This window comes from Orbicella faveolata, unplaced genomic scaffold (assembly GCF_042242905.1).
Source record: "Orbicella faveolata isolate gen_17 unplaced genomic scaffold, um_ofav_v1 contig_3, whole genome shotgun sequence".
Taxonomy (NCBI): Eukaryota; Metazoa; Cnidaria; class Anthozoa; order Scleractinia; family Merulinidae; genus Orbicella; species Orbicella faveolata.
In genome coordinates, this window is record NW_028301558.1 from 14,475,135 (window position 1) to 14,496,393 (window position 21,259).

The window sequence follows — 21,259 nt, forward strand, 5'->3', positions numbered from 1 at the left end:
GGGATAAGTAATGCCCGGCCCCGAGGTAATCTAGTTACGGCCAAAAGTCAGTTTGGTCGATTTGCGCTCGGGATCCCAAAATTCTCATTTTAGTTTCAGAAAATTGCATTGCTGTCTTTGAATTTTTTCGGAGTTAGGTATCCGAATTCCAAAAATAAAACAAGCACCACAGATTTTTTTTTACCCTTATATTCGATATTGATTACTTTTTCGAGAGTTGGCGCCAGGGCGTACAAAAGAACGGTTACTAAGCGACCACAGAGATTCACAACAGCCAGAGAAGTCGCCAAAGCCAGCATTCCGTGACTTCGGTGCTATAGTTACTGAATAGAAAAGATAATTCAGCGATTATTTGTGGGCAAAGTGTTGTAACAAAGATGCCCGCTGATACAGATAAGCTTTTCGTTCGATATGGCGAGCTTGCCCGGGCAATCACTGGCTCAGGAGTCGAATATCTCACGGAGCACTGAAGCTGGAATCTCGGTAAATTTGTTGCTGTTCGGTGGAAATTTGGTGGAACAGGCTTTTGAAGCAGCTATGGAAGAAATTCAAGCTAACAATGATAACGAGGTAACTTTGTGGATGCAGATTAGGTTGCTTTTATTTTGAGGTTATTTGTAGTTCAAACTACAGACCAATAGAAGTCAAGTTCCTTTAAATTGTCACACCAACAGAAATCCGAGTGCTTGACAAACAAGTTGTGTTTGCTAAACGGCTAATAAGTTAAATGCTCTTTAGATTTTAGAAATAACTAGAAAGAATAACTCCGTAAATTCTTGACGAGCGAAACATCACAGGGTTGCTTTGGACACCGTTTCAAAATACAAATCGTAGGCAAAACTTAAGCTTACAAGTTAATATCGCTGCGAAACTTCCAAAAAAAACTTCGAAACTCCGGAAAACACACGAACGGTCGGCTCATTCGACGTCGACCTGGAAACCAAACCACAGTCACTGACATTTTTGGTACACTAGTCCTGTCTCTTTGCCTCTCACAAGAAATCAGGGACCTTGCACTTCATGGGGGATTAAGGGGGTGGGTGTTCCAACGACTTATCACACTGTTTGTAGTTTCCACATGTAATTTCTATGTTGTGTATTCTTCATAGAGTGGCATAGTTTCAATACGGTTTATGTCATGTTTTGTGTTCATGTACATGTACACAAAATCACCTTGAGTTTTGATTAAATTAAAGTCAGCCCCCATCCTTTGGGCTGATTAGGTACTCTGAGGTGGAGTGGGGGAGGGGGTGATTGTCTGTCCAAAGATGTAGTTGTAAATTGTATCTACATGTACCTTGGAGAAACGGTTGATGTTTCCATTGTAGTTAACAGGGTTCTCAATTGAACCCATTAACCTGTAACTCCTGTCACAGGCGTTACACTAGACTAGTATATACTACGGTTGTAAATTAAAGTGCTTTGATCAGGTGATCAATTACCGGTAATCCATTAAATTCAAACAAAACAATGACTTTTGGAGCAAGTAATTGAGTAAAGTATTTACTATTAGTTGCTTTTGCAATGCACCTTTCTTCTGTTTTAGTTGTCAAGTAGTCTGTCCATAGGCCAGGACGACCAAACAATCACTTAGTTTGATGGGTTTTGCACACAAGGTTGAAATATATTTCTCAAACTCATTAATAATTCATCAAGTTTAAACAAAGGAGATCATCATGACCCTGACAGCATTTGGATATCTGATCTTAACAAGGATAGATTTTTACGATTTTATTTCTCAGTTTTCTCCTTTGTTTTAGTTTCGATTGAGAAGATATATCGAACACTCAAGACAGTGTTTTTGACCACATTTTCAAACACCTCGAACTTCATCAAAAATACCGTGCTGCACGTTGTATTTTCAACTCTCTTCTTGGTGTTTGGAAATATGGTCAAACACGGTCTTCTGTGTTTGATATATTATGTATGTCTGTTTCTTAGGCCTATTTTGAGAACCCTGTATTATTTAATGTTGTATGCAGTGCTGATCTGATGCTTCTGTGCCTAAACTGTACCCCATAATTATGATTTGATCATCAAATCATGAATGAATGACCAATTTTTGTATTATCTTGTTTCTTATCAGGTTGTAGGGAAAGACAAACAACAAGGAGATGAGGAAGAAAATAAATCAGCAAATGAGCCTGCTGGATCATCCACAGACAACTCTAATGCGACACAGACAAAAGAACAAGACGAGGTAGAGGGCAGTGATGGGTTTGATCAAGTTGATGCTGCGGCTATGATAAGCCAGCCACGCCCATTGCACATCACACAGTTATGGGATAGTCACGAAAGTCAGCCTGCTGTTAAAGAACAGAAAGGAACAAATTCTGAAGTTCCTAAAAGAGAAGTTACAAGTACACAAAGCAACTCTAGTTCTGAGGAAGATTCTGCCGCTGAGAAAGAAGGAAAGAAAAAGAAGTTGAGAAAGAAGAAACAAGCAGGAAAGGGAGAGCAAGATGACGAAGAGAAAGATGAACTGAAAGATAAAGTGAATAAGCTAACAAGGGAGAATGAATCTATGAAAAATACTATTGACAATCTGAAAAGAGAGAAATTCTCTTTAGAGGAAAATCTTGAAGAGGAAAGGAATAAAATAGAGGTAAGAGCTGGTACATTATATTTTCGTGCCCAGTAAGGTCTGAACTACTAAGCTGTCTTGGACTCTTAATTAAGGGAAATTAAAAATTGTTTGAGATCAATTGGGGATTTGAGATAGTCAATGCAAAATGACCAAAAAAAAAAAAAACACCAAGGAAAAATGAATTGAGCTCAAGTTGAAGATAGAATGAAATTCAAGATATTACACCAGGTGGAAGATAGCAATGCTGAATTGAACCAGAACAGGCATCAGACTTTCTCCATGGGTTTGGGGGGTATCCCTAAAGTGGATCATTTGTAGAAATTTTCTGGTGAAGAACCCTTCTAAGATTTCTGCAGATGGGATTTTTTTAGTGTTGGTGAAAGCACACTGTAGGTTAATCTAAAGGGTGCATCATTTTCTATGAAAGGTATCTTAAAAGGTTTATAGGGTAAGTGTGTTTGTCTTGACTAGAATTTATTAATTTAAATAGCTTTCTGAATACGTTAATATTTGTAACTGATTTGATTTGGTCAAATCGACAAGTGGGAAAATAGTCCTGTGGTAAATTTTCCAAACAAAACAAAGTGACTGCAGTGCAAAATGTAAGATTTTAGTGTGCTTTTAACCCATGACTAGGGGTGGGAAATGGTCCTTCAAAAACTCTGGGTCTTGCAAAATTTTAGTCAAATTTCACAGGTCTCGCAGTCTCGTTTTTTAGCGGTTAAAACTGTGCATTTAGCAGTCTTGATTTTTATACAAAGCTGTCTCGGAGTCTCGACTTTTTGCAAGGTTGAGGGTCTCGAGATCCTCATTTGTTTGTCTGTTTTTATAAATGACGTGTACTCGTCATTTGATATATTGAATTTCAATGAAGCAACTTTCAAATTTCTGGGAAAAAGTTAATCTTAACTTTTCCTAAATTGTCTGAATTCCACAAAAAGCTACAAAACCTACTGCAACATCTGTTTTGGCACCAGAAATTATAACAGTAATTTTGTTCTAGTATATTATCGCATAGTGTGTTATAATTGAACTTTCATTTCCACCCAGTTCGAAGAAGCTGGCTAAAAGGCTGTGTAAGCTCATTCTAGCTCTCAACTAAATCTGGGGCTTGAATTTTAAGAGTATGTCTTGCACTTGCACTCAAAACACTTGAAGGCTTGGTCTCGCAATCTAAAAGTCAAAATGTCTTGGGCTTGCAGAGAAACATGCTTGTCTTGCTGTCTCACAAAGTCCAGTATTTACCATACACCACCCCTATGACTGTGGAAGTAAAAAAACTACGAACACTCTGAATTGTTTATTCATTCATTGATTTATTTGATTCTGGCAGGTCTATATTATGCACTGACCAATCAGTTCAGGGCATGCTAGCAAAACACAAACCTATTACTGTTGCTGTATTTCCAATGCCTCAATATATGGCTTTTTTTGCTACACAGGAAAATTCCATAAATTTTCTTGTTTCTCAGTTATCTGACTGAGTTTCACAGTTAAAGGTTCTATTTGGCACTCAGAATACATAATCAGTAAAATTTACAAACAATAATTATGTGGAAAATTACCATTTTAAATTTTTGAAACCAGCCTGAGCTATCAGGAAATGCAACAAAGGTTGCTCTGAGAACATTCTCACTGGAATGTTCATCTTGGTCTATTCAGAAGTCCTTTTTGAGGATGAATTTTTTTTTTTTAAATTAAAATTTAAAAAAGAAACATAAATTTTGGTGAAATTTTTGACATGTTTGATGGTCATCAATAATGAAGTACTTTCAAGTAAACTAGTGCAGGTACAGGTATTTCATTAATCATATTTAGCTTTAAGCCAAAGGTCAAAATGATAATAAATATTCTCTTTAAAGATTTCCATATTTTTTTTTCTGTCAATGATGAGAATTTGGTGATATATAAACTTCAAGTGGTGTATCCCTTAATTGACAAACAGTTTTTTTACTCCCATCACCTGTCTGCCTGTTAGTGAGTTTATATGCAGACCAAGATAACCATGGTAACAAGGACATCACCAAACAGAAGGTTTAATGAGCAGAACATTGGCTATGCACATGTGTTTGAACCTTAGCTCATTACATTTTGCCTTCTTCTGCAAAAACAACTACACGTAATGACCAAATTCTGCATTTTCTAGTGGGAGAACACACTGAACCATGCCAGCTGGGAATTAGCAATATTTCTTTTCAAAGCTGAATGCTGTCTTTTCATTTTAAGCTGAGCATAGGACTAACATCAATAGACACAGTGAATATACCACGTGTACTACAGATACATAAAATTTGTAAGTAGCGCATGAAATAGACTTCAATCAATGTTTATGTCCCCTACATCTTTGTTGTGCTTGCACAAACTCTCATGTTCAGGAGATGTTGCAGCTTGATTGTGTTTGTTGATTGTAAAGTTGGTTAACTGATGACTGTCTGACAGGTGCATATTTGAGAAAGTGACAATGTTTAAGTTTGTTTTCCAAATCAAGTTTGCATTCTTTACTCAATGATCTCCAACCTTTTTTTTACTTTTAATTCCTCCGATTTATGATTGCAGTTGTATTGTGCTGAAGTTCGTCCTAACCTGGCTTAAATTTTGGTTACCGTACCTATAAGTATTATATTCTCAAATACATAAACATAAAATGATTTATGATAACCATATGGCTTGCATAATGAATGATAATTTGCAAATACAAGGAAAACTGGTTCATCACATGATATACATGCATGTCACAATGGATAGCATCCACGATGTCACTTAAGACTCACAGTGAATTCATAACCATTTTCAACTGGTAAAATTGGGTTACTCTAATGTCATTTAATCAGTTGTCATTCAGACAAAGGTTTCTTTTGTTTTGCATTCAACAAAAAGATGCCACTAGGAAAAGTGCTTTTTTTGCATACGTTATTTCCCGAAAACGAAGAGCTACCTGGCAAAAAAAACTACAGAGCAATGTTTCTCAGGTAACGAAGCCCATGTGCCAAAATTCGGCTATTTTTGAGCACTTTCAAAAATAGCTGAAAAATCTAGGGGATGTTCTTGCCCGCAGCCTTTCAATTGTGGTTTCAAATGGTCTTTAATTCTTGTTAAGTGTATTCAGAAGCAAACATAATTTTATTAAAAAGATTTTAACAAAAGTTAATCATCGTAATACTTTCATTTGCTCTATCCCTGTGACTTACTTGAATCTACGATTGCTCACATTACTTTAATTGACTCCAAGTCTACATTAGCTTGATTGTGTGCTGTGCAATAATATGCTGGTTGTTCATGACCTGCACATCTATATGTGAAGTCAATAACAAAATTTCGAGCTAATTTTCAAATTAGTTTGGGCCTAATGTGATGTAACAATCATGTACTTTTGTTACTGCAGAAACTTACAGATCAACTAAGACAAGAAAAGGAAGAACTCCACAACCAACTTTCAGAGCAATCAAGTGACCTTGGTAGCAGTTCTGCTTTAGCCAAGGAAAAAGATGAAACCATTGCACAGTTAAAACAAGAAATAGCTCAGCTTCAAGGTCGTATTGAAACATTAACAAGAAGTGAGGACGATACAAAGAAAAAAAAGGATGAAGTAATGGCATCATCGCAGGAAGCTGCTAAAGATTACGAGAACAAGATAAAGGAACTGGAGGCTGACAACAAGGATAAGGGCCGACAGTTGGAAGAAACATCAGAAAATTTGAACCGGTCATTGACATCTTTGCGTGATCAAGAAAAGGCGACCAGTAGCCTGCGGGAAGAGAATGAATTATTGAAAAGTTGGGTTTCTTTACTTGAGAAAGAGGTGGCAAGCAGTAAGGAAGAAGTCACAAAAGCACAGAAGGAAAATTCTAAACTCCAGACCGACCTGAGCAATGCTGAAACCCGCAGTACTCATCTGAACAGCACTACTCAGAGGCTCCAGAAAGAGGTCACAAAACTGATCGAGGAAAACAAATCGCTAGAAAAAAAAGGTTCAGAAATTGAGCAAAAAGTCACTCAAGAAGTCCAGAGAAAACTGCAGAATAGAATCCGTGAACTGGAGGAAAAAGTGATTAAAGTCAATGAGGAAAAGAAAAAAATCAAGGCAGATTATGATGAAGCTGTTAAAGCTTTAGAAGCTGTTGACAAAGTGGTAAATATTTTGATATGCAGTAACAAAATCTGAACAATATTACTGTAAAATGTAAGTCCCCACCTCCCAAAAATATACACTCCCAAATCATAACCAAAAAATACTTTACAAAAATAAGCATAAGCTCCCCCCAAGCCTTGAGTTTTATATTGAGTCATTGGGCGTATATTTCTAGAATTACCATAATGATTCGATTTAGCACGCTGGGTACTTATTTACTTTTGGTACCTCAAGGGTGGGTACTTATTTGGGACAGGACACTTCTTTCTTCTTTGAGAAACAACTGAATGTTCCAAACAAAACTTGAAAGAAGCAATCATTTGTTTGAAGGAATTATGCACTCACATGGACTTAACGCCCAAGTCGCTAGTGAAGGGAAGGTGCCTAAGAAGCCCGGGGGCTGCAACCGCAGTCACATCCCCAAGGCGCTAGAACACCTGACTGGCCTTCCCAACCCGCAACCAAGCCACAAGCCCCCTGTGCCAGGCCCACTACAGGTACCTGTCACACTCAAGCCAGATGGCTCAGTGGAAAGAAAAAAGGAAAAAAAATAAAAATAAAACAACAACAGAAAAAACTGCTGAAAAGAGAGGGGGGGGGGGGGGGGATAGGGAGGGAATGCCGAGAACCGCTAAACTATTACAACAATTCAACCCACAATGCCATGCTAACAGAGCAATGAACACACTGCAAGCACATGGGACGACAACGCACATACTAACCAAGAATACCGCTGGACAATGTCTGCCCCAGGGCTCCCACGACCACATGACTGCTGCAAACGCTACAGAACACACCAAATGCATAAACAAATGCTAACAGACGGCCAAGACACTAACAAATGTGTACAAAAAACGCTACTGACCAGACTAGCTCCTGGTCATAAACTATGTAAAATTTCATTGAACTAATACATATCAAATGCTACAGAATGCACCAAATGCTAAACAAACACTAACAGACGGCCAAGACACTAACAACCGCCTACAAAAACGGTACTGACAAGACTAGCTCCTAGTCGTTAACTATTTTAAATTTCATTTAACTATATTAACACTTGAGAAACTCAGACTAAGACCACTGTTTTTGTAACGCTGCATTAAGTATGTGAGCAATATTTATTAAGGAAGATGAACCTCCGTTGATCAATACATACTCTGACAGTGCTGTAATATTATAATATTAGTGGAGGGGTGCTTATTAGAATGGGGGCTCTTATTGGACTAGGGGCGCTTACTAGAAAAAACACATTCAAAGGGGGGTGCTTATTGGAAGGAGAGCACTAAATTGAATCATTACGGTAGCTCTCAAAGATCATGTAAGTACTAACTTCATCTAGTAATATAATATATACTATAACCCCAACATTTATTATCAGAATTTTGTGGCACTCAGACTCTTTTAATTCATAGTGAGTTTAATGAGTGTCGTACAGGGGGATCTCTGGCACAGTTCATGAACGGAAAAACTAGAGGACCATGGATCACGGATATAAAAATTTTGTTTTCCCGAATCACAAAGTTAAGCAAGTCAGACACTAGAAGCAGTGTATGAAGAAATTAAAATCGTGAATGGCTCCATATTGCAAATCACATACCTAAGTCACTCTCGAAAGATGACTCTAACCGTTTGGAGGCCAGTTGTGTCTGAAAATCAGGTAGAATAGAGTGGTAAAATCACGAATATCAGTTAATAATTCAGGTTCTTTATGAGTCACCCAAACCTTCAGGTCATGAGTCGCAAAGAATAATTTCCTAAATTCACGTTCACGGAAAATAAAATCAGCTAACCACGCATCACGAGAATACCCCTGTAAGACCCTCTTTAATGGTACATATTATTATTATGTAATGTTTTTTTTTAACCATATCCTGGTTGAACTTAACACTGTTCCAAAACACAAAAGGATGTCTATTTCTGGATCTGCCAGACTAAAGCATTAATTTTTGATCATTTGGTAAGTGATGTGCTACTATCTAGACCACAATGTTGACAAGGTTACACGTATAGCTAAGGTGAATATCAGCTAATTGCATTTTTTCAGCTGGTAATTTTGCCATGTTTTGAAAGCACTGGCAATTGATTAAACTGACTAGTCATACAAAATTGTCCAAAGAAACTGGTGTAATTTTTTATTTTATTTTTTACCCACAGTACAGTGTCAGAGAGAATACTCTTGAAAAATACAAGGCAGACTATGAAGAAGCTACTGATAAGATCAAAGAAAGTAAGCCTGACTGCAGTAGTAGCAAACTATTACTTTGCAGTGTTGTCAATATGTTACATGTACATGTAATCAGTAACCATGTGTTCACCCTTGGTAATGAATTCCTATTGCTCTTTATAATATAGGTAGGACCCTGCACATGCTCTGATTGGTCAAAAACCCATGTTTTATCAGAGTATAAAACATAGAAAAAGCGTGTTTCATTGTTTTGCACATGTAAAATCCATATCATAAAGCAACTGAAGAAGCCAAAGCTGTTAATTACACTGTAATAAAACTCTCCAGACATTTGAGAACACTTGAGAAATGTAGAAAACATTTGCCTGCGGCTCGTATTTTCTACATTTCCCTCATTTTCTCAAATGCCCGTTGTGTTTTATCACAGTGTAATACACGGCTCAGGTTTCTTTATTTATTAAATAATCCGACCTTTTCCCAAATATTAAAAATAGGTACCCAATGGGTACATGTGTGGGATACCTCATTTGCATTATTGAACACGAGCTGATGACAATAGTGTGGGATACCACAGGAATCCCAAACAAAAACCCAGTCATCTGAAAATGAATAGGAGACTCATTTGATGAAACTTAAATGCAGTTAAAAGCTCACACATACTCTTTGCCCCTGGATCAGTAGCATTGCTCAGTATGAGCTATTGAGCTGATCTGTAAATCAAAGTTAAATAATTGTATTGTTGTCTTTTTGCATTGATCAGATGAAAAAGAGATTGATAGACTGAAGAGTGACCTTTCAAAGAATAAAGAGAAGTTAACAAGAGCTCTGGAGTACAAAGCTGACCGAGAAGAACTCAAAGATCACCTTAGGAAAAGCAAAGAGGCAATTGCTTTGCAGCGAGAGGAAACAGAACAAGTCAGGAAGGATTTGGATGAGGAGCGGCATGGCTTAAAAATGGCACAGTGAGTACGGATCGCATGTGTTGCTGAACAATTAACTTACAGCCATTCTAGAGAATTTTTCTTGAAACAAAAATAATTATTGTTATCAATTTTCTTGTCATTGATATATATCATCTTCATTTCTGTTTGGGAATTTTTTACCAACAGATGTAATTAGCATTTACTTGTAATGTGGCAGGTTTATGTTTTGTGTGTGTGTTTTATGTCACTGCATGATATTTCTTGTGCAAAATTGTCACCTGCATACATGCAAAGTATTATGTACCATTGTTTGTCAAAGTGACTGGTAAGGCTTTGTACATTTTCATGAATTGCAGCAGACCTTACAATTAGCAACTGAAGATAATTTATTTGAAACTGTATCTAATGATCTGTTAATACATAATACTATTTTTATGTTACTTATAATTCATTGTTTTTTTGTTCATGTTTTTATCAGAGCAAGAGCTCAGGAGAGAGGAAGGAAGATTCAGGTGTTAAACCTGGAACTCACAGAAGTCAAGGACACCTTACAGGTTTGTTTACTTCTTAATTGATCTAACTTATACTAATTAAGCTTTGCACACCATGGGTGGAGAAAGTACATTGTATTGCAAAGTCCATTCTAGAAACACACTTTCTTGGCTTGGAACTGTCAATTTTAAAAATTGCTGTGAATAACTGAATAATATGATATTTTTAAGTTCATTGGGAATTTATCTGCCCATCAAAAGCAAACTACTTTGGAATTACTGTGAACCCTGTAGGCAAGAACAATCAAGTTGCCTTCAATTGAAAACTTGTTGACCTACCTGCTATTACTATCTATTGAGTTAAAGAGAGAGGTTGTAAATAGGCAGGTGCTGATAACAGTGGTACATCAGACTTAACAATGTTAAGTATAAAGTGAATGCATGAGCTGTTCAGCCTGATACAATCGTAAACAATTATAGCATGGTGGCAAATTAATTTGATATCAGGGGCTAGGGAGATGTTTAACTTCAAATCTTATCATACCTTGATTTGAACACCTTATGTGATTGGCCCCAAAGATGAACATGAATTAAATTTTGTTTAATATAAGGAGTGTTGGCATCTTATGGAAAATTGTTTGATTTTCTAAAGAAATAGTGAGAAATGCTTATCTACATGTATAAAGATGTTGGAACATGGTGTGTTTGTCATTGTGATTTTTCATAGATTGCCAGAAATGTTATTGATGAAAAAGAAAACAACATGAAAAGTTTAAGAGAAAGTTTAGCAGCTGAGAAAGAACAGAAAGCAAAATTGGAAAAGGTGAGACATTTGGTGGATTTGTTATGGACATGTGTGGTGAAACTAAAAATTAAAATTGTCACAGCTTCCAGAAACAAAACGCAGATTTCCTTAGTCTTAATTGATATGCAACATCTATATAAATGCAAAATATCAGAAAAATTGAGTTTCCAGAAAATTTGTAGATTTTCACCAGTTCACGTTTATTTATTGTTTGTTGTTACATGTAAAAATGAGGTCAAAATCAGATATTAGCAACTTGAACCTACATGGCTTATGACCCTTTTTATGGTTAAAACATTTAATTTGATTGACGAAAACAATTAATTTGGAGGTTCTCATTTTCTCTCAACAGGAACTGGAAATCATTCCGCATCTAGAGAAAAAACTACAATACACAGAAGAAGAAAAACATAGATTAGAATGTAGACTGAAAAATACAGAACTTGAGCTGAAAGAAACTCAAAACAGTCTTGAACAATCAATCAGCAAAAGAAAAGTGAGCTGATCTTACTCGTTTCAGATTGTTTGTTTCCTAGTACTGAGACTGAAATGATCAGTTAAACCTTTTTATTATTAAATAAATAGAAGTCTACATGTAGTTTTAGTAATCTAAAATCAGATTGATAATGATGATGATAATGACAACAATGATAATGATGGCGATGTTGATGGTGATAATGCTGACGATGACAACATTTTTCATGATAGTCAGTGGTGGTGTTAGTCATAAAGATGATGATCATGACACAGTGAAACCTCTATTGAGCGGACCCCCAATTAAGCGGACACCCTCTATTAAGGGGACACTTAGCCTGGTCCCGAAATTGACCTGTTATATTTCCCTTTATAACGAACCCCTATTCGGCGGACACCTCTATTAAAGGGGCAGTCTCACCAAGATTTAGTGCTTCTTGAAAATCCAATGAAGGTGTCGGTATTAATTGGATATCCACTAGTAGTTGCCTAATCTAGCTAAAATGTACCGTACTAGTCACGAAAGTTGTTTACGACTGTTATGGCTACGGACGAGTAGGAAAGAAGTGGTCTAAAACTTGAAAACGTCGGGCCGACGTTTTCAAGTTTGACAATGTTGCCTGGAGGAAAAGCACTAAAAATCATTGACCTCTTAGAGATTTCATTTTATGCCTTTTTGTCTTTTAAAGGTTATTTTGTTGATCAGTGAGTGCACCTTTATAATTCTAGCATAGTTTGCACAAAAACTTAGGAGACCTCTCGTGGTACTGCCCCTTTAAGCGGATGCGGACACTAAAATAAACTGTATTTGGCTAATTTCTATTGTGACAATCAATCAACAATGTGGCATTGGATTACGTCCTTGAAATAGTCGATTAAACGTACCCGTGTTGTCGTTGCTGTATGAAAAGGGCATTATTACAAACAAATTAAAGTTGCTAATGAAAGCTGATGAACTTGAACTCTGGATAGCTTCGTTAACAACCTGGAACTTTATTACAGTACAGAGGAAGCGTTGAATGTTAATTGTTAACAAACATCGCGCAATTGTTGTAAACCTTTATTAAGCGGACACCCTCTAGTAAGCGGACACTTGGGAAGGTCCCGAGGGTGTCCGCTTAATAGAGGTTTCACTGTAGTATATTAGTTGTAGATGATGGTGATGATGACAATGATGGTGACGTTGATGACAATGAAGGCTGTTACTTCACTTCTTCCTCAAATTCGCAAAAATCTTAAGTCAAGTCTTTGCATTTTATGTCTTGCAGGAGATGGATCAGAATGTGGACAATTTAGAAAGAGATAAAAAGCATCTGGACAATGAGCTAGAAGAGAAACGAGTTGAAATAACAAATTTGAAAAGGTGTATAAAAGAACAAGATCAAGAAATTGATAATAAATTGATGGAAATTGTACAGATGGCAGACTCAATGGATGATCTGAGAGACCAGCTTGAGGATGTGTTGACATCTTACCACAATGATCGGGAATGGTGGAAACAAAGAGCTGACAAGGTGTTGGGGTTAGTGTCTAACCCATCAGTATAAAATAAATGGCGGTGGCCAACTTTTGGGTGGGAGTAGAGTGGTTGACTCAACAATTATCTGCGTGGAGTTGTCCCGTTTTTCCTTACCCAGACCAAAAGCTTCTTGTTGGCACTTGTTTAGAATTCAAGGCATTTTTTCTGTTTGACAAGAATGACCCCTAAATAAGAATCAAGCTAACAACACTTGTATCAGGATAAAGGAAGAAGTAGTGCAAAGAAACGTGTGACCCAAATAGCTAGGCTGTCCACAGACACTCTATTTTGTCTTGAGTTCGTCGAGATCACAAGCAAAATGTTAACCCGGTGCATGGGATATGATCGAACCAAAACGCAAGGGAGTGAGGTTGGGCCGCTCTTGCATTCTCCGCTCGCATCGCGTAAGCGCTCGAAGAAAAATAACTGGTAGCAAAAATTCACGTCTGTGGACAGACTACAAATAGTGAGCAAATTGTAGAAGTTAAAAAAAATTGTTGAATAAAATTACAAGTCTGATCAAAACGTTTTTACAACTTTTCTCACAGAAGGCGACCTAAAAGTGCCCCGCCCAGGAGGAGACCAGGCAATGAATTTCCAAATGGTGGAATGAGTTTATCATCCAGACGTCTTATGAACAGAATGGGTGCGCCGCGTCTAAACCAGAGTTACATTAACAGCAGGCGTAAGGTATATTGACAAAGCTGATATATTGGCAAATTCTTTTGCTTTTCTTACCACTGAACATTTTCATGAAGGCAAAGTAACCCCTTTGGAAAGGACTTGAAAGGCGCTATAGTGAGTGTCAACATCACACACAACATAGTCGACGAAAAACCGGTGAAGATTGAAAGTGTGTAAACAAAAACATCACCTTTACGGGTCGGGTTGTTTCAAATTTCGACACTATGCAAATTCAAGATGTCACGTTGTTTATTTGTTGTGAGTACAATATGTTGCCGTATTTTCCGCGCACCCCTTTTTCTAGACACTTCGACTTATAGATTCTGTACAACGCAAGGATATTAGAAAAGATAGTCCTAGTTCATTTCACAGGTAATCCTGGATAATGCAAAGATGTGTATGTAAAATAAATTAAAGAACCTTACCTCGAGGTTTAAGGCTGGTTTTCACTAGAGCATAAGCACAAGCACAAGCATAAGCATAAGCACAAGTGAAGACAGCCGCGACACAAACATAAGCATATTAAGCAGAAACATGAGAAGAACAAACCCACTTATTTGTCTTGTGCAGTTTTCACCAGTAACGCGCTCGACATAAGCATAAGCATAAGCATAAGCACAAGAGAAACAGAACTGTTTGTTTTTCTTGTACTTATGCTTATGCTTATGTCGAGCGCGTTGCTAGTGAAAACTGCACGAGACAAATAAGTGGGTTCGTTCTTCTTATGTTTCTGCTTATGCTTATGTTTATGTCGCGGCTGTTTTCACTTGTGCTTATGCTTATGCTTGTGTTTGTGCTTATGCTCTAGTGAAAACCAGCTTTTAATTCAGCTGAAATTACTTATGAGCAATAGAGCACTTTTTCCATGTTTACTCTCTTCATCTAAACACGAGTGGGGTTTGGAGAATTAAAAACAGTTATGCAAACCCGAGATGCAGTCGAGGGTTTGCAATTCTCCCAACCCCCCAAAGTGTTTAGATGAGGCTATGTTAATGTAAACACGGAAAAAGCACTTTCTTGCTTTTATAAAATATTTCTCAAAAATACGCACGAATCTAAAACATCACAACTTGTTAGTTCCGTGTTTACATACTCTTATCTAAACACACCTATCGACAAATGAGAACGCGGGTAGTATCTCAGTTATTTTTACAAACGATGGTAGGTTACACGACAGAGGCCTGAAGAGCAAACTCCTAAAGTCACAACAAAAGAAAATGAGGATGTGGCTGATGGCAGCCCAGGACACACGTCAGCTCCAGAGACTTCACCCAGACCCCCAAGTACTCCTCCACCCGGCAAGCCAAGACCCAAGCGTCCCGCCTCTTCATATGGCATCAGATCACACTGGTCGCATGACGATGGAATGTTAGGGATGGGATACTATAGTGACATGGGCCCTGTCATGGAGGAGACTGGGTTAAATGGTTATGATGCTGATGACGAAATCTTCTCTTCATGTGCTGTCCACAAAGGTGACAAGGTCATGATACAAAGCAAAATTAGTGGTAAGTTACAACTTAGGTTTCTGTCAAGATACCACAAAGAATGCACGCATGAAGGACAAGTCCTTTAGTTTGGATTGCCCTTGTTTGTGAAACGAAGTGTCAAGGAGACAGAATTTACAGGACCCTGCGACATTAGTGCCAATTGTTCAGTCTGGTTTGATTTGAAAAGGCTTGACCCCTTAAATTGTGACTAACTTTCTGTGTGTGCTGATTGTGGGACAAGATGTGCGACCAAATGTGACCATCATGATGTAATCAGCTAAATAATATGGGGTGTATTGACCATGCGTGAGGTCAATATGGCTGGATATTGAACAAGTTCTTATTTCGCGTATTTATGGACTGAGACGGAGTCGAGGTCCATAAACTCGCAGAAACGAACGAGGCCAATATCCAGCCATCTTGACTGGACAAGCTTGGTCAATAAAGGATTTATGAAAATGTTTCTTGCGGGACACAGCGGGTAGTCCTAAGCGAGCAAGATAGCGCTATCTTGCCCGCTCACGGAGCTTGCGGTATAATAAAAAGTGTTCTTTAGTGGGGAAAAAAAAGCAAAACAAAAGATTTGTCTTGATATTTTGATATTGACTTTTGAATCGCTTAATGCGTAGTCCTGATAGGAGTAGTTGCACTCAAAGATAATTTACCAAAAAATAATTTGAAATAAATGCTGTCTTGGTAATTTTATTTCCCAGGAGAAGAAAAGATGAATATTACCGGATTAGTGAAGTATGTTGGTAAACTTGGCAGTGGAGGTGGTGGCAGCATGTTTGTGGGACTCAAACTTGATCAACCAGGTATTTAAAAAAAAATACTGGGAAAAAATTAATCCTTTTTTACCCGTTTAACAGTAAAGCTCGCTATGCTCCACAGTATAAAGATCAACAGTTTTATCCTAACTTAAGGTCATTCCACGGAAATAGAACCTGCACTGAGATTTTTGTCAAACTTTGCCTATTGACTGTTTATATTGTAGGAACTTAAATTTGGAAATAAAAATGAGGGGTCCCCATGTTCGTTTAGGAGCAACAGCACCTTGTTTATGCCATATAAATCCTTATAATAGCACCATGATTATAGTCACGATTGCTTGCTAAATTCACGTTTCGGACGATTGTTTCTTGCTCAACACTGAGAACTGGCCCATATTTATTTTACATAGATAAATTTATTACTCAATTCAGCACAACAGAAAAAAAACATAGGCACGCAAGGCGTGCAAGAGTTATTTTTTGTGTGAAGTGTCGGAGATAGGAGCATTCATGGTACAGTAATGATTTGGTTAATTTGACATTTTTTTTTGGTTGCGATGTTACATCGGTCATGGTAAGATAGTTAACTGGTAAGCCATAAAATGTTTGACTAAACAAACTACAGTAATCTGACATGTCTCCAGATTAATGCAGATACTATCTTATTTTCTAACAGGCAATTTGATTCATTCTTTGATACAACCCGGTGTGACACGTGCACATGCATAACTCCCTACCTCACCGATCACATAACCCTTCCAACCCCGAAGAGGAATTTTTGCTCAAAAATACTCAAGTTAATTTAGGGACTTTTTCGCATTTTACACGAGCCGTAAGTTTACCTGTTCACACAACACAACACAACACAACACAACTTCACCGAAAATAGAAAGAAAGAGAAAAAAACCTCTGACACGTTGAAAGTCTGATTTAATTAAATTGCACTTTAACTTGGTGCCACGCAGTCTTCAAAGAACATTTGAACAGTTTTCATACTTTTTACCTTAAAAAAAAATATCGGACTGAAATGAATGTCATCAAATAAAACTATTAAACTACTACTGCAGAGACGTAAAAACGCTTCAGAAATGAAAGCTTTTTTTGTTTAATATCATGGAAACAATAACCGATAACTTGTCAGCTCTAATTGAATTTACTCCCATATAAAAAAACAAAAGTGTTAAGTTACCATTTGTTACTAAAGATAGCAAACATCTCGTGGGAAAGAGTGGTGACGATTCGTCCGCTCTAATTGAATTTACTCCCTTGTGAAAAACAAAAGTGTCACATTACACTTTGTAACTAAAAAACAAAAATATCTTGTTATATTTGCATGCAACAAGAACAAAACAATCGTCACCTGCACTTACTATTGTAAACGTCAGAACTGTTTCAAATCTAAAGTCTCGTCCCCTCTAAAACATGTCCTAAGAACTAGAAGCGACGATTCGTGACCTCTAATTGAATTTACTCCTTATGAAAAACAAAAGTATCAAGTTACTTTTAACTAAAAATAAAAATATCTCATTGCATTTGCGTACTACGAACTCACGAACTGTTTCAAACCTCAAGGCTCATCTCGTTCATTTAACTAAAATCCTCAGCCTAACCCACAGAAAATGTCGAAGTAAACCCAATATATGAATACTTCCTCCTCTTTTATAGAAGAATGAATACAGCCGTTCTGAACTTTATCGGGATCAGATCTTCTCACATACCATTTACCTTTACAACAAGAAATTTGATTGGCTGTTTATAGTAGATCCAATCTGATTGGTGTGACATACATACATCTCTCACTCACTCACTCACTCACTCACTCACTCACTCACTCACTCACCCATTGACCCGTAATACACGCGACGTGCCGACTAAGAGGTATTTTTTTTTACAAAAAAACAACTCAATGATAGGTCACCGTACTCGTTTTCGAGAAAATGACGATATACCTCTATGGCGAGGTCCAGCCACAAAGAAAAAGCCGCCATTTTTTAATACGCGCGCGCTAATCACGCGTGAAATTATGCGCAGTAGGGATGCGCAATGCATTACTGGGGAATGACCTTAATAACATCGCGGGACTACAGCCAGGATCAATCATAGTAAAACCTGGAATTCTTCAGTTCTGAAGCTTTCAACTGGTCTCGAATGTCTGAACTTCAATCTTTGACGGGTGAAATGATGAAAATCAGCGCAAAAAAAAAAAAAAAAAAAAAAAAAAAAAAAATCAGATATTAGTTTTGATAAAACGAATCGCGCCATAGAATAAAATAATAGAAATCTGTTCCATTGTATTTAGTTCTTTTCTGCCTTTCCAGTGCTTTAGCCGTCGAAGTCTGTAGTCCGGACAATCCTAACTTCGTATTTGAAATGAACTTTTTATAGGGTTTAACCTTATCCTAACTGTTTTTTAAATAATATTATCTGTTTGATCGCCTTGTTTCTAAACTCTTTGCGCTTCCGGGTGCAGTACAAACTTTTCTATATAACCTAGCTCTTTTTAGATTCATTCACGCCGCTCTGTTAACGCAAAATTGTTTGACTTGTTTCCTTCAGTGGGCAATACGTCTGGGCGTGTTGGTGGTAAAGAGTATTTCCACTGCCCTCCAAATTATGGCCGAGTAGTGAAACTGTCAGACATACATGCTGTCATGAATCCCAGGGTAGGTATCTTTGTGTGTATTAGGGTCTATTAGTAGTAACTGTTAAACGAACTCGTCTGGCGAATATTTTGTTCGGTGCACGATATAGTATCCGGCCTGGTCATACAAACTTTCGTTGTGTTCCTCAGGGCAAGACACCTCACTATCACTCCTCCCTGACGGTGTTAACCTTGTGATAGATCTTCTAAGGGGAAGGTGGGAGAGGGGGGGGGGGGGTATTAATAACGTGGAAGTGCTGTTAAAGATCTGTTAATTCCCTCGGGCTCTCCGGAATTAAATATGTTTAGGACCTTTCCCGGTGGGTGGGACGGGGTGTTAATGAAGAGGGGGGGGGGGGGGCTTATTAGAGATTTATTGAGGGACGTAAAGGTGATTTCAGATCATAAATCAGTTAAATGTAGCATGCAAAAAAATAGATGCGGGATTTCAGTGGGGGAGGGGGCAGAGGATAGGCCCTTTGCAGCTAAGTCATCACGTGACCTAATTTTCATAAAATTATGGGCTATAACTTAACAAATGCCAGACATGGACAAAGCGTGTCGAAATATGAAAATGGCTAAGTTTGAGGCCTCCATCATTAAAGAATGAGATTTTATGACAGTGAATTTTTAAAAGATAAGATTTGTATCGAAAAAGTTGTTGGAGAACAAGGTCTTGCTTTCCAGCAACATTTTCCATACAAATTCTCTAAATTTTCCGGAAATTCAAACTGTCGTATAAACTTACTCTTTAATGCCAGGGGCCTCAAACTTGGCCATTTTGGTATTTTCGATGCGTTCTTTCCATTTCTGGCATTCTTCAAGTTATAGCCCATAAAATAAAAAATTTCTAGGAAAAATTTGGTCAGGTGACCCCAGCTGCAAAGGGCCCATTAGGGAGCTTAAGCAATGACGACGGCAACGCCAAGGACGACGGCTAGAAAAAAATGGACTTAAATTTTACCTTTGAATTTCGCAATTATCTAGAACTGTTCTGCAAGCAGAGCGGTCTCAAACCCTTCTCAAACTAAAGATGTAACGCCAGCGAATAATTCTAGAAGAAAATACGAAAAATTAGCCGTCGTGGCTCACGTTCTTCAAAATACCCAAAACTTGGTCATTTCACGTTGTTGTTTTGCAGAGGACGCCGAAGAAATGTACAAAGATTTATAACGCACGTGCACAGCTATTGTTTTGCTCATTAAACCCTTTGCTTGACTGCCTTTTCGCTGCCGTTGCCGTCGTGGTTTGCTTAAGCTCCCTATTGTGTTTAGAGGAGGCAGTACTGCCCGTTGTCTAGAGCGCTGGACTTGAAGGTTAAAATCCTCTCGCGATCAGTAGCTGGCGTTGTTCTCGCGATAGTCCCGAATTCTACTCCTCAGCTACGCTTGTAAATAGCCTACAGGTCTGTCTCCAGTTTACTTTGATAACACTTGTCTTCTCTTTTCTTTTCCAGACTCGCAACTATTCTCGCATCAGGCCCATGACGTTTGACTGAGCCTCGCACAAGTGAAACACCAGCCGCCAATTATTGAGACATTTCTTGAAGAGCATGATTTATAGAAATTAGTCATTTGAATCATATCACTAAGCCTTCAAAATATATTGTAGAGTGCAAAACCATTCAAGGAAATGTCATAATTATCTACAGATCATAGGTCATAGTTAACAAAGTATTGCTCCTTGACTCGAGTCATAAGTGGCTTTTCGACAGGTCTGTTGATCATATTAGTTTTAAGTATTAATATTAACAGAAGCGCGCAAAAGTATCATTCGTACGTAAACCTACAGATCTCTATCCAGTCACACTACTGTGATTTGTAAAAGTTAATATATATATATATATTTTTTTTGGTTTTGCAAAATTTGTTTACCTACTTTTTTGGGAGATCGTAGTCATGTGGTGTCTAAAGCTATCTTTAACCACAACAACCACAACAACAACCGTTGGATAACTGACAACAGAACATGACTGGAGTTCGTGTTTGTCGCCTGAAGTAGATCCAGATTAATTATGTAGATACTTGTATTTTCATGCTTATATACACAGTTGTAGAGATAATAGTGTGTGTATTTTTTGTATCATCATTGTAATCAATGGCAGTAAATCCTGATAAAGAATGTACAGTATTTTTATAGCTTGAAAATTGTAATTTTGTTTCCCATAATTTTAGATGTCTTTAAATAAACACGTTATTTCTAACAGGTAGCAATTTTCATTTGAGCATTATTGATACCCTTATTTCAGTTGTCTTAACCCAAATTTCTGAATCCTGTTCTAACACAAGACAATTAAAACTTAATCAGATCAGCAATCTTTTTCACAAGATTGAAGCTCCTTGTAGCTCTCAGAGTATCTTTAGTCATCTGGATCCGTTTTATATTTTTCGGATTCACTCTTTATTTTGGTGCCGTTATCATCACAAACAACTGTTTTCTTGGTTCTTTTTCGGGGATATTTCTGTCTCTCACTCGTTAGTTTCCGTTATTTTTCATGTACGATGTTGCCAATTTCTTTGTCTTTTCCGGGCCGAATCAGGAAGAAAGGGAACAAAGAGCGA

General features: G+C 37.6%; 1 protein-coding gene across 1 annotated transcript; it reads left to right on the forward strand.

Annotated features, from left to right (window-relative positions):
- The first annotated feature begins 226 nt into the window (after positions 1-226).
- Positions 227-20,901, forward strand: LOC110048103 (uncharacterized). The gene is made up of 14 exons (XM_089297564.1): positions 227-570; positions 2,087-2,605; positions 5,970-6,716; positions 8,871-8,943; positions 9,662-9,863; positions 10,303-10,378; positions 11,043-11,138; positions 11,473-11,616; positions 12,863-13,116; positions 13,662-13,803; positions 14,963-15,305; positions 16,001-16,102; positions 18,614-18,720; positions 20,155-20,901. The coding sequence occupies exons 1-14, from the start codon at positions 412-414 to the stop codon at positions 20,194-20,196; spliced, it is 3,006 nt and encodes a 1,001-aa protein (XP_089153690.1). The 5' UTR covers positions 227-411; the 3' UTR covers positions 20,197-20,901.
- The last annotated feature ends 358 nt before the right edge of the window (positions 20,902-21,259 follow it).